The sequence below is a fragment of the Medicago truncatula genome, chromosome 3 (assembly GCF_003473485.1).
Source record: "Medicago truncatula cultivar Jemalong A17 chromosome 3, MtrunA17r5.0-ANR, whole genome shotgun sequence".
NCBI lineage: Eukaryota > Viridiplantae > Streptophyta > Magnoliopsida > Fabales > Fabaceae > Medicago > Medicago truncatula.
The window spans coordinates 49915385-49929077 of record NC_053044.1 but is presented as its reverse complement, the minus strand read 5'-3'; the positions used below and the strand labels follow the sequence as shown (position 1 = coordinate 49929077).

General features: G+C 33.3%; 3 protein-coding genes across 3 annotated transcripts; 1 reads left to right on the top strand and 2 right to left on the bottom strand.

The window, feature by feature from the left end:
* Positions 1 to 1751: 1751 nt before the first annotated feature.
* LOC25489908 (serpin-ZX) lies at positions 1752 to 6660 on the bottom strand. The gene is made up of 2 exons (XM_039831774.1): positions 6250 to 6660; positions 1752 to 2555 (listed from the first exon to the last, which is right to left on the bottom strand). Exons 1-2 carry the CDS (start codon positions 6635 to 6637, stop codon positions 1783 to 1785), a joined length of 1161 nt encoding a protein of 386 aa, XP_039687708.1. The 5' UTR covers positions 6638 to 6660; the 3' UTR covers positions 1752 to 1782.
* LOC112420409 (ATP-dependent DNA helicase PIF1) lies at positions 3899 to 5524 on the bottom strand. Its single transcript, XM_024779578.2, has 2 exons — positions 4433 to 5524; positions 3899 to 4314 (listed from the first exon to the last, which is right to left on the bottom strand). The coding sequence occupies exon 1, from the start codon at positions 5315 to 5317 to the stop codon at positions 4436 to 4438; it is 882 nt and encodes a 293-aa protein (XP_024635346.1). The 5' UTR covers positions 5318 to 5524; the 3' UTR covers positions 3899 to 4314; positions 4433 to 4435.
* Positions 6661 to 9701: 3041 nt separating the features above from the next.
* On the top strand, positions 9702 to 12470 carry LOC11431370 (protein NRT1/ PTR FAMILY 4.5). The gene is made up of 6 exons (XM_003602922.4): positions 9702 to 9855; positions 9929 to 10007; positions 10101 to 10318; positions 10755 to 11201; positions 11286 to 11410; positions 11539 to 12470. The coding sequence occupies exons 1-6, from the start codon at positions 9853 to 9855 to the stop codon at positions 12371 to 12373; spliced, it is 1707 nt and encodes a 568-aa protein (XP_003602970.1). The 5' UTR covers positions 9702 to 9852; the 3' UTR covers positions 12374 to 12470.
* Positions 12471 to 13693: the final 1223 nt, after the last annotated feature.

The window sequence follows — 13693 nt, the reverse complement described above, 5'->3', positions numbered from 1 at the left end:
ATGTGTATTAAGTGCACTGCAGATTGTTCTAATCATAGAGATAAGAGTACAAAACATTTGAAGAAAAAAAAAATAAAGAGGACAATCATGTGTCAGCAAGCGTATGATTTTGATTTAAACTAGTTTGATTGGCTTGAATGGTCACTCTTATATTGCATGAATTTTACGAAAAAAAATATTGTAGATGTTCATGAAATCAATATGCTAACTCTGATTCTTGTATGAACACACGAGATGTATCACTGAATGGGCACGAGATGTAGTCTTCGGAATGAGTGGAGTTATGTAATGATGGTAATTAAGATAAGAACAATTGGACAAAGGTTTAAAATATTATTCTCAAATAGCCAAGTAATAACACATTACAACTAGGAACAAGGTATTAAACAACATTCCCGGTCAAGGTCGTATGTAGGATTTCGTGTTTTTGGTTGTTACATATGTTGCGTTATAATAATTTACGTATTGCCGTTGTCACAACGTGATTATTCACAACATTGCAAAACTCTTAAATAATGTATTATAATTTAAATAACTCTTAAATTAGAAATAGATTTGAAGCTCTAAACTAGAGAAAGAGCCTAAAGGAGATAATAATACGTAAATGTTTAAAATTTGTACTAAAAATGTGATTTTCATCCATATCAATTGAAAAATATCCGATTTCTTTATCTATTGTCATTGATGATATTTTTTTGTGGATGTAACGGTGTTTAGTCGCTTCTATAACAAAATTTCGCATGGAAAAATACTATAATCGGTTATCAATTTTACTCTCCAACAATCAAATACAGTAACGTAGTACACCTGGGAGATGTGATTACAATTAAGGAAAAATAGATGGCAGACGGAAAACTTGGCACTAAGCCATTTAGAGAAAATGCATTGAAGTGATAGAGAAAAAGGCCAGATAGAGGAAAGAAATATAGGGAGAGAGTAGAACCAATTCCAATCATCATTTTTATGCCCCTCTCTTAATTGATCCTTCTTTTGGCATATTTTTTGTTTACTGTATTATTCTCTCAAAATTTAAATATGTATTTCATCCTTACAATTAGGGGTCGTTTAAAAATTGATACTGTATTCGCTAATCCTTGCAAACTAGCCTTGCAATCATTAATCATTTAAAATTTCGTCCTTTGACCAACTTAATCACTGCCACGTCACTAATTCGATGACGTGGCAATCACTACCACACATGAAATTCCAATTTTGCCCTTAAGAAGAGGACAAAATATTGAAGAAATAATTGGAAACTCAGGGGTAAAATTGGAATTTCATGTATGGCAGTGATTAAGTGGGGAGAGGGACAAAATTTTAAATGATTAAACAATGCAATGGTAAATTGCCAAGATTAGCGATTACAGAGACCAATTTTTAAACGACCCCTAATTGCAAAGATGAAATACATATTTAAACCTTTTCTCAACTATTGGATCATATTACACAACACCATTTTCTCGAATTAATTAATTTGCTGACCCACTTTGATGACTTAGCATATACTCTATTGGTATCATAATAATGTCAAAGTAAAGTAGGATGTATGCAGATAGATAACATTAAGTTGAAAATATCACAAACTATTCTTATACTCTTGCGAATATTTAGAAAAGTACTTGGTTATAAAATATATTCAAATAAACTCCTCTACATGTCACTCACACAAGGATCATGTACATCACAATTTAATACTATTCTTATCATAAATAATACATTTCAATCATAAAACATGTTCCCTATTTATTTATTGGCAATCCAATCCATTGTGACTTGCTAAGATCACCCATCAAGAGGATTAAGCACCTGTCCAACAAAGATGATTGTTCCGGCCAAATCATCTCTAATTAGATATAAGAATGGGTGATCAACTACAAAATCCATTCGAGTTGGACGACGCATACATTGTGCCTGCATAAATAAAACACTTATTGCAGCAGCTTCAGTGCCTTCTTCATTTACTTCAATGAAATATTTGTGCAATATATTGGACATAAAAAGTTTTTGATTAGAGTCCACCATTTTTGTCAGCCCTTCACCAGAGAAAGGTAAAACCACACCTAGCTCCTTTAGCATATCGGAAGTTTCAAGTCCAAATGAAATATTGAACTTTGGAATCCTAAAGTCACCTACTTCCACTTTATCAAAAGGAAGCTTGTGTTGTAGTAAATCAGATTCAGAAGCCACCTTTTCAACCAAACTTGGAAGCCCATCTTTTGCATTTGGAAGAAAAAAGTACATAGTGAAACGACGCTTATCTTCGCCTTGCTTATAAGGAAGACCAAGAACTTTAAAACCATCAAAAGCTCTAATAAACTGCTTCTTCTTGCTAGTCATAAAGGAAACCTTAACTGAGCTGCCATTGAGAAGGTAAAAATCATAGTCTTTTGTTGTTGAAGCATCAATCTTCTGATTCCATGATCCTTTAAAATACAATGCATTAGCAAAGACGAGTCTGGATAAGTTGTTGATTGACCCTTGAGGAAGAATTTCTTTAATAAGACCATTTGTCTCTTTTTCAGCCCATATGTTCACTTCATTGGTCACTTCAACAAACAATAAAAAGATATCAAATTTTAAAATTAATTATGCAAATATATGATTTGAATTCCGTTCACAAGCAATGCAATAGAAGAAATTAAATTTTTGCGAGTCAAACAGTTGTATACTTGTATGCCAGAGGATCAGGAAAGTTGCTATGTTAGTACTAGAAAATTTGAAGTGGCTTTCTACTCAAAACTTTGAAAAGCCAATATCATATTGTTTACACTCTTTTTTCTTGATGCACATTTGAATACCAAGGCTCGTCACGTACTTGGAAATTGATTTGGTAAATTTAGAGTCATGAAGTTGTACAGAGTACAGACAGAATAGAAAGCAATTCATACCTCCAAATATATAATACAACTTTCGATTTAATTTAAGAGTAATGATATTTGAACAACCATTTGATACAACTTTTATGACAACTTCTTTTTTCTCTCTTTTCATTGGTCAAAAACAATGGAGAGAGAAAAAGGAAGAGAGAGAATAAGATAATAATGTGAGTATGAGAGAGAAAATTGTTAAAAAGTTGTCGCAAAGTGGTTGTACAAATATCATTTCTCTTAATTTAAAAAGATGGAGAAACATTCAAACTGCCCACAGGTGCCTTTTTAGTGAAGAACTAGGTTATCTATGTGCTTCAAATGTAAAACAACATTTGTTCTAAACTAGTGTGTGACCCGTGCCGATGCACGGATTAACAATTTCAAAAAAATTCACATTGGCTAATCACAACAACGTCATACCTAAAAAAACTAAGATTTGCATCCCAAATCGAATTGAAACAAATAGTTTTGACAAAATACATAAATGATGTGAATCATAAAAGACGGACTATTATTCAAATTCAAACGTTCCACATATTAAACGCTCGATCATCATCAATTCAATCTCATTCTATCATACAAACATGAATTCAAAGTCTTCAGGTTGATAAACAAATATTATACAATAGATTCAGATAAAAACCAAGAGAAAACACCTTCTTTTTTTTTTAACAAACAAAGCCATTGAAAGGACCAGCAAAATGAGGAGAAGGGCGGATTTCCCCAGAAGGGTATCGCACATATCGCACATATAAGAAATAATTAAATCAACAAAATTAATTATTCAATTTCATCTACCAAATAAATATAATCACCAAATAAGTCTATGATTTTGTTGGAAATGGATAGAAACAATATTTTTTTTTTCTTTCGAGGAAAGATAGAAACAGAAAGTTGCTCACCATTGTTTAGGCGCTGCAACATTACTGATGCAATGCATCATCTATCTTTTGAACCATTCAACCAATATTGCTTCTCAAACGGAATGATTTTTAAAAAATCACAGTGGAAAAACAAAACAAACCAAATTTCTTATCGATGCAACATAACTGGAAATATATTAATTTTCATAATTCACGGTGCCTTCAACATACATGAGAAATTAATAAAGATACCAAAGTACAAACAGGAATAGAAATTGAGCAATATTGCCACTACAAAGTCTCTTATACATAAAAGATTGGTCAGCAACGTAGGTCCAACAACACAGCAGCACTGCTTTACCTATTTATATAACTAAAAGAAACGCAGGGGCATCTATAGAACACATAAACAATGGTCATAATAAGATGAAGCAACATTTGGATAAACCTAAGGAAATAAACCATATAGCAGACACACTTCAGGTCAGACCACAGATCCAAAACGGAGAAATACAAATTACACCAAGAAATCCAGAAACAGCATCAATGCAGTATCCCAGTCCTCAATTTGAATGCAATTACTGCAGGAAAAAAAAACAACAGCACATCATAATCAATATAAATTATAGTTCATGAGAAAAAATCAAACAGGAAAAAGAAAGATTGGGGATTGAAAAAGATGCATATTGCAAGACTCACATTTCAAATTTTCTGAAAAACCTCCTGGTAGACTACATTGACGGTGGACGACGATGGTGAACCATTTTCATCGGTTATCAAGATCTTCAATCCACTCCTACTCTTCACCCTCGATACAGCAACGTAAAGTTGGCCATGAGTAAATACTGGCCTTGGCAAATAAAGTCCAACAGAGGTTAAAGTTTGACCTTGGCTCTTGTTTATGGTCATAGCAAATGAAAGAACCAATGGAAACTGACACCTCTCAAAAGTAATGGAAACATTAGCACCAGAAGGAATCAGATTCATCCGAGGAATGTAGGAAACCTCACCAGCATGTGTACCACCAATAACACGTGCACAAATCACATTTTTCCCCAAGGAGACAATAATCAAACGTGTTCCATTGCAGAGACCAGATGCTTGATCAACGTTGCGAAGCAACATGACAGGAACTCCAACCTTCAAACATAACCTATGGTTTGGCATTCCCGAACACTTGATGTCATTCAAGAAATCAGTTGTAATCCATCGATGATCAACACCTATATCATCGTCGCATTTGCAAACCGAATCACAACTCAAATATTCCTTTTCATCTCCAGGTATCATTGCCATCACATAATCATTAACCTTTTCAACCAACTCAAGAGTTGGTGCGAGAATGGCACGATCTTGAAAAAATGTTGCATCAACCAGATTTTCAACAACACCAGGGTATGTTGCCGCAACAATATCGCCAATAGGATCACCGGAATGATCCACCAACAGATCACTCGGAATTTCTACAACAGCCTCGCCATCAGTGTCATCACCAACCTTACCATCACCAATACTTAAGATCCATTGTGCAAATTGATTCAACATCTCATTTTCATGCACATCCGAAGATGCCTGCAACCTCATGTTCTGTGTCAACTCCAATACATTACAAACAGACCATAAAGGAGATGAATTAATGGTGGCATGCACAACATCAGCACGCCCCCCTTTAGGAACAACGGGCAAAATTTGACGAAAATCTCCTCCAAATACAATAGTCTTTCCACCGAAAAACAGGACAGCTTGTACACCTTACCTTCAGTCAGCCTTGACTTAAAAACATACAACAGCTGATTCCTTACACTGGCATGAATCTTGTAACCCTAAAAAATGAGAACGAAAAATGAAAAAAACAACCATGAAAATAAAAAATAATAAATCACAAAAAAAAAAAATTAACCTTTCATCAATGAGGACCATTTCAATCGAGTTTGCTTGATTTGGTTTCAAAAAAGCAGGAACCTCCCAAAGCCTGAGAATACGAACCTTAATTTTCCAACCATCTTTCAAACCAGGGACAATTTCAGAAACAGAGTTAAAAGAATTTTCCATTATCACATAAGCTGTAAAATGGACTGCAGATATGAATGTGAGAAGAAATGAACAAAACAAAGATGAATTTATAGAACAAATCACCACAAATATTTTGGAATTACCTAACCCAAGTACGAAAGGGTAAATTAAGTAAAAGGACAAGTTAATTCAGAATCTCTGAGCAATTGGAAGTAAATTCAAATTCAAATTTCCTTACAGGATACGGCGCAAGACCTGCAAAAGAGGAAAAAACCTCGAAGCACATAAAACTGACATAAATCAGTAAATATAGAACACAGCTACAAAGCCTCCAAGCACAGAAAACTGACATAAATCAGCGCCAATTGCGGAGAAGAGCGGAACTCACCGGAAGGGAATTGCACAGTAAAATCGGAAGCAAATCCTTTGTAAGATGTATAGATTACGTTATAAAAAAAAATAAAAAAAATTGTTTGTGAAGTAGGAGATATTATAGAAACATACCTTGTTCTGGAAATCAACGGAAGCCAAAGTGGCTTTATAATCAGTAACCATTGTTTCTTTGAAGGAAGGTTGAAGAGAAAGGGTTTGATCAACCCACACACGTTGGGTGAAAGAGAGGCGCGACCCACCGGAAGGAGCAGCATCAGATAGGATGATGGAAACGAGATGAGAAGTGAAGGAGTTGAGATGGTCGATGGATTTGGAACGGAGGAATTCGAGAAGTTGTTGTTGTGTACGACCCTCAGAGGCAGCAGCGACAATGTTGAGCATAACTTGGAGTGACAGCGGCGAAAACACAACGTTCTTGTCTGATTCTTTTGAGAAGAGATGTTTGGCCATGTTAAGGGAAACTTTGGTTTGGTTGGTGATTGATTCACGGTGATCCATTCTCTTCTGTATTTTTATTTCTGTTTTTTATTTTATTCGCATTTTATTTTATGATTTGTAAAGCTTAAAATTGCAAAAGTTCTGGTAAAACATTATTCCGAATTTTAAAATCCGGAAACATCTGCAAAATTCTAACAATACAATCTGGAAAACAAAATCCGAATCAGGGGTAAAATTGGAAAAAAAAAATAGGGTGCACGAGGAAAGGCATAGGATGGGAAAAGTAAAACTCAAAAGTATATTATTTTTTGTGGTGGCCGGGATTCGAACCCCGACCTTGAATATATTATGCATTGTCCTTACCAACTGAGCTAAGCTCACGGGAAAAATAAAATAAAAAATTTATTAAAAAAAATTACAACTTTTTGAGATAAAATTTATTAAAATAGTTTTTTTCAACTTTAATAATTAATATTTTTATGTATTTTAATCAAATTATTAATTGATATAAAATTTGAATGAAAAATATAAACATGTGAGGTCAAATTTGTGTTCTTTATTTTTTATTTTTAAGGAAATTTGTGTTCTTTATATACAACCATTGTTGAAGTAAAAACTACTTAGATGAATTATAGATTACTAAATTATGTGGTTATTTGACCGGCAGAAAAAATAACTTCGTTTATCCATTCAAGTTCCTTATTGTTTATTCATTAATGTCGCTCTTAATTATTTTAAGTTAGTTGATTTGAACTCCACATTTCATTTTTGCCTAAAAAACCCTCTGTACCAAAAAATTTGTTACTTGTCACTTTCTTATGTTAAGTAAAGTTTAGATAAGAAATATTTCACCTAGTAATTACATTCGACTTCTCTCGAACAATTTATTTTTAGATGTAACTCATTAAAACTTGAAACCATTAAACTCCACGTTATTTAATACTGCTAATTGATCTATCATGTTGGTTTATAAACATAACTTTCTTTTATTTTGCCGTAGCTAAGAGATAAACTTAATAAATTCAGAATATAACAAAGACTTTCTAATATACATTTATGGCCCGTGACTAAATAAAATAGAGATTGATAACTTAATGACAAAGTTCCTTAAAAAAAAAAAAAAAAACTTAATGACAAAGTTGAAGGTTTAGAAAGTGCTTCGATGGATGCTAGTGGAGTCACTGCCAGTAGTGGTTGTACTGATGTAAACGTTGAACAATTAAACAAATTTTTAAATCGTAGAGATAACTTAACAAACTCATTTTACACTTAACACTGCTTGTTTTTTATGAAGGTCATGCTTAGGATATTGATGTGAAAGGTTGAAATGGGTTTTAACTTATTTGAATTCGAATCCATATTTTGGATTGTACGGGCTTATTTTGTAAACTTAAACTATCATATCAAGTTTAAATTGAATATAGTCTTGCTTTGAGGAAATATTGATATAAATATGTGGTACATATGATGTCCCACTAAAGCATATACTGTATATGTTTGGTAGGTTGTTGTTTTGACTGCATCTATACAGATCTATTCTTGGTTGGAATAGCTTGTTGTTTTGACTACATGTTGGGAGTTTTGGTGTTGCTGCAACAAGAAACTTGAACCTGAAGAAATGATTGAGGTGGCTTAGCTTACAAGGTCAAGAAATTTGAGGTCTGTGAGCAATTTGTTTTCAGTGAGAGGAGATATAATCTTGATTTGGTATTTTCTTATTGCGTTGCGGGATTGGACGTTAATGCTCGACAACTTTTTTTTTTTAAGAACTTGAAAACTTATTATACTAAAATTTGAGCACTATTCAATAACCTTAGATAAAAACACGCCACAAATAAAGAAGTAAGAAAACACATAAAATTTGATGTGGTTGGACACCTCTTGGCTTATTTCACATAAACATCTAAATAAAATATACTCCACTTTTTCGTCCAGAGCACAAAAAATCTTAGGACAGGTACACTAGCATCATACTGAAAAGCTGCAGCCCAACACTGATGACCAAGACCATGCCTTGCCAACACCTAGACCATGTGTTCCAAGCATTGGACATCACACGATCTTCAACACTCAGGAGGATCAAAGTCTAAAAAAATCAAGGACACCAAATAATTATGCATGAACATAATTAATATTCAAGTCAAATCCTTAGTACACTCAATCAAGGACAGTAACAAATGATTGCAGCTAGCAGAGACACCACAAAATGGAGACCATATGTCGCTTGTCCCACGCACCAGTACATGATCAGATTCATTCCACCAACCATATTCAGCTCCTTAGTACAATCAGCACCAAACTATTTCACAGTCAATCACCATATGTTATAAAACATATTCCTATACTCCAATTTGTTTTTTAGCACAATTAGGGAACACCAATATTAGTTGATTCCAATTTATTTTTTTGCTGAATTTCATGTAAAACGTACTAAAGTATCTTTCTCGATATTTAATGCAAAAACTCATTTAACTATCCGCGTTAAATGTTTTTCTAATTAAATGAAAGATATATTATAAGAGATACAAACATCAAGTAGTTCAAAAGTTGTTACTTTGGCTTATAAATGATTAAGATTTGAGTTTTTTTTTTTTCTTATAACAATGATTAGAGGACGGAGTTGAGTATTTACTATATCAAATAAAATTACAAGGGTTGTAATCCAGTTGTAACCAATTTTTGAGGATCAATATTTCATAAATTATGTGTACGACGAATGCTAGCAACGCACATTTATATATGTCATCGGCACAAAAACTTGAGAATTAGTCATCCACCCTACATCTCTCTCAGAATACATTCTAACTAACATACACATGCATTGTTGACAAACTGCACAAAACTGAATTTCAAATGCCGGCAGCAATGAATATCATTAGGTGACATGAAATATATTTATATTCATGAACATAGTAGTTCAAACATGGGGTCTTTGGCCCTCTATTTTATCAAAAAATTAAAAAAAGTAGTTCAGACATGCCAATCAATACCATTAACTTAATATGTTCTAGTCATAAAAAATTATTTAAGTCAACTAATGAATTCAAAACATGCACATTATAGGGGCGGGGAGGAGAAAAACAGAAACATAGGTTCCCTTACAAAAATGTAACCAAATTTATTTTTATAATGTCAACTTGACAATATATGATTTTCTTATTGCTTACTTCATCCACAACTTGCGGCACATTTACCTATATAAGTTCATGGCAAATGAACTACACTAGTATCTAAAGAAGCAATTTCTCACCTTCAGATCAAAGAAGACACTAACTATGGTAACTAATCCTTTCTTTCTATTTATTAACTTACTTATTAGAACACTTTTGAACTTGTTTGATTACTTGCCAGGGAATCTGCAGAAGTATGGCTACACAACCAAGGATACAAAGAAGACTAGGAGGGAAAAGAGCTGCACTTTTTGTATATGGTAAGAGCTTGGAAAATCCCATGTATGAACTTTTATATGCTAAAAATGTTTTGTTTGTATTTATTAAATTGAAATTCCAATTTTTGGATGCAGCTATGGAAGGGTTAGAGAACATGGCTTTTGTTGCCAATGCAGTGAGCTTAATAACTTATTTCACTGGGTCCATGAACTTCAGCTTAACAAAATCAGCAACAACCCTAACCAACTTAATGGGAACTGCTTTTTTACTACCACTCCTAGGTGGATTAATTTCTGATACATATTTGTCTAGGTTCAAGACTTGTGTTCTGTTTGCAAGCATGGAATTGTTGGTAAGTTTAATCAATTTCTCTTGCTATCAATTTTTTCGATAATGCAAAAATATCATCAGAGTGTATCTTTTATTAGTAGTATAATTGAAAACACATTTGAGAATCAAATTAACTAATGAAAGACGTGTCGAAGGATCAAATTGACATTCAAAATATACATTTGGCGATGTTTTGACGACCAAAGTGACTTGTTATTCTTTGTTAATTTTAAAAACTGATTAATAACTAGTGCTCTCATTTTTATTATCTTTACTTGCATTTCACGGTACAACAAACAAGGTGAAGAGGGGTCCTGTGGTTGGTAATGTAGGGATAGCTAGGGTGTAAGAAAAATGAGTGTGAACATAGCATAGCTCAATAATGATGATTATATATGTCCTTTCAGCATCACGACGTGGTCAATCCTATGATTAATCCTATGGTCTTTTAATTGCAGGGATATGGTATCCTAACAATTCAAGCACGTTTCCAACAATTAAGACCAATTCCTTGCAAAGATATAGCACCAATTGATATGAACCAATGTGAGCCTGCTAATGGAAGCCAAGCAGCTATACTTTATACAGGACTATACCTTTTTGCATTAGGAACAAGTGGTGTTAAAGCAGCTTTACCAGCCTTAGGAGCTGACCAATTTGATGATAAAGATCCAAAAGAAGCAGCTCAACTTTCAAGCTTTTTTAATTGGTTCTTACTTAGCCTTACCACAGGAGCAATATTTGGTGTTACTTTCATTAATTGGATTAGTTCTAACCAAGGATGGTATTGGAGTTTTACTGTATGCACTATAGCAGTCTTTCTATCAATTCTGTCTATTTGCATGGGTAAGTCATTCTACAGAAACAATACTCCAAAGGGAAGTCCTCTAATTAGAATCATACAGGTAAATAACATTATCCTCAAAATGTTATTGTACTTTATAGGGAAATTTAATTATGATGCATATTTAAATTTGTTGAACTTTCAGGTGTTTGTGGCAGCCTTCAAAAACAGAAAACTCGAAATTCCTGAGAATGCAGAAGAAATGCATGAGATCCATGAAAAAGAAAGAGGAGACAGTTATGAAATCCTTAAGAGGACTGATCAATTCAGGTTATAATATATAACGAAACATATTTGATTTTTAATTCATCTAAATAAATTTAATGCAACATGATCATTGTATTTACTAATTATTCGTTACTTTCTTATTGAAAAAAAATAAAATAATGGATTCTCAGATTCTTAGACAGAGCAGCAGTTGGGGGAAACAGTACAGGATCATGGAATCTTTGCACAGTGACACAAGTAGAAGAAACAAAAATCCTAGTCCGAATGCTACCAATCATATTAAGCACAATATTTATGAACACATGTTTAGCACAGCTTCAAACTTTCAGCATACAACAAAGCACAACCTTGGACACAAACATCTTGGGATTCAAAATGCCAGGACCCTCCCTCCCAGTAATCCCTCTATTGTTCATGTTTGTCCTAATTCCTCTATACGACCGAGTTTTCGTCCCGCTTATTCGAAGAATCACAGGAATCCCAACCGGAATCCGACACCTTCAAAGAATTGGAATTGGATTGGTTCTATCAGCTATATCAATGTTAGTTGCTGGTTTTGTCGAAACACGTCGAAAATCTGTAGCCATAGAACATAATATGGTAGATAGCACGGAGCCTTTACCAATGAGTGTTTTTTGGTTGGGTTTTCAATATGCTATTTTTGGAGCTGCAGACATGTTTACACTTATTGGACTTCTAGAGTTTTTCTATGCAGAAAGTTCAGCTGGAATGAAATCACTTAGTACAGCAATTTCTTGGTGTTCTGTTGCATTTGGTTATTTTACAAGCTCAGTGGTTGTTGAGGTTGTTAACAAAGTGAGTGGTGGTTGGTTGGCTAGTAATAATTTGAATAGAGACAAGCTTAACTACTTTTATTGGTTATTGTCAATCATAAGTGTTATAAACTTTGTATTTTACTTGGTTTGTGCTTCTTGGTATAGATACAAAACAGTGGAAGACAAACAACTAGGTGATTCAAATGATGTTGACATGGTTAAGGTTTAAGTTAGATTACTAGGACTATTGAATCTACATGTAATTTAGTATATGTTTATGTTCTTGTATAAAAAGAATTTATTATAAATAAACTTGATTTGGTAAACATAAATAGACTCATAATGATTTCATACAAAACCTTATTGCCGTAGCAATGGCGGGACAAACCAAGTGAATAAGATAACGAGTGTCATTTGTCAAAAAAAGATAATGTGAAAAATTGTGGCTAATTACGTTAAATGAATGATTAATGAGTTAGTTGTGACATCTTGTTATATTAATTAGTCATCTATTCAACTACTTAACCAGATGTATAACAATGTTAAACATCAAATTTTTTTGTGGATTTTTGTTGACAAATTTGTGTTTGAATTGGTGGCATAGGGTAGAATGAAGTTGAGTATAATGAAATAGGATAACATGTAATTTTTTTTAAATATAACTAGACTATTTTAATTTTGATTCCATTTCACTATACCACTCATCCAAACATGACATAAAAGGTAAACCCTGCTTTTTTATATGTAAGCTCTTATTGACACATTTTTCCTACAAAACTTGCATATTTAAAAAGTTTATCTTTGGATGGGCATACGCGTCCATATAGACAGTAGTTGTTTGTTGTAAACTTGGATGTTCAATACATTTCAAGTAAGAGTCGATAGATTTCCAATTCCCAAAAGTAGTTTCAATCTGTTAAAAATGCTTCAGAGTAATTTAAAGAAGTGCTAATAGTTTTGGCTTTTGTATTTTTCCTCCAATATAACTAACACGCACCCACACATATCAGAATCAATTTGTTCCACACATCCAGAATCAATTTTAGTCCCTTTAGAAATGAAATGAAACTAAACATACACTTGGGAAGATATACTGATGGGGATGATCGCAGCATGGCTGAAGTACTATGTCAATGTGGTGGTGATATGGTGCTATAAATCAGCTTGATAATGCTTCTGGCTTTTACACCAGGAGGCAAATGATTTCAGTTTAGTTGGAATATCAAATGAAATTGCATCTAGAACTTGGTTGGTCAAACCCCAAATTTTCCATATTTTTAATATGCATGTTTGACTTCAACAACAAAAAAAGTCAAGTATATTTATTATTATAAAAAAGGTTTTAGAACAAACTACAATGATGTCCCACCGAGTGCATCTTTGCTCCATTTAGCAACCCTCCATTTACTCCTTTTGAATACATAGATGACTGACACATGGCAAAAATAAATCTAAAGGTTGAGATTAAAAGGGAAACAATAAGCACATGATTAATAAAAATAGGGTAAAAGAGAAAATTGTATCTTCTTCTCTGGTACAAACCGTTCCA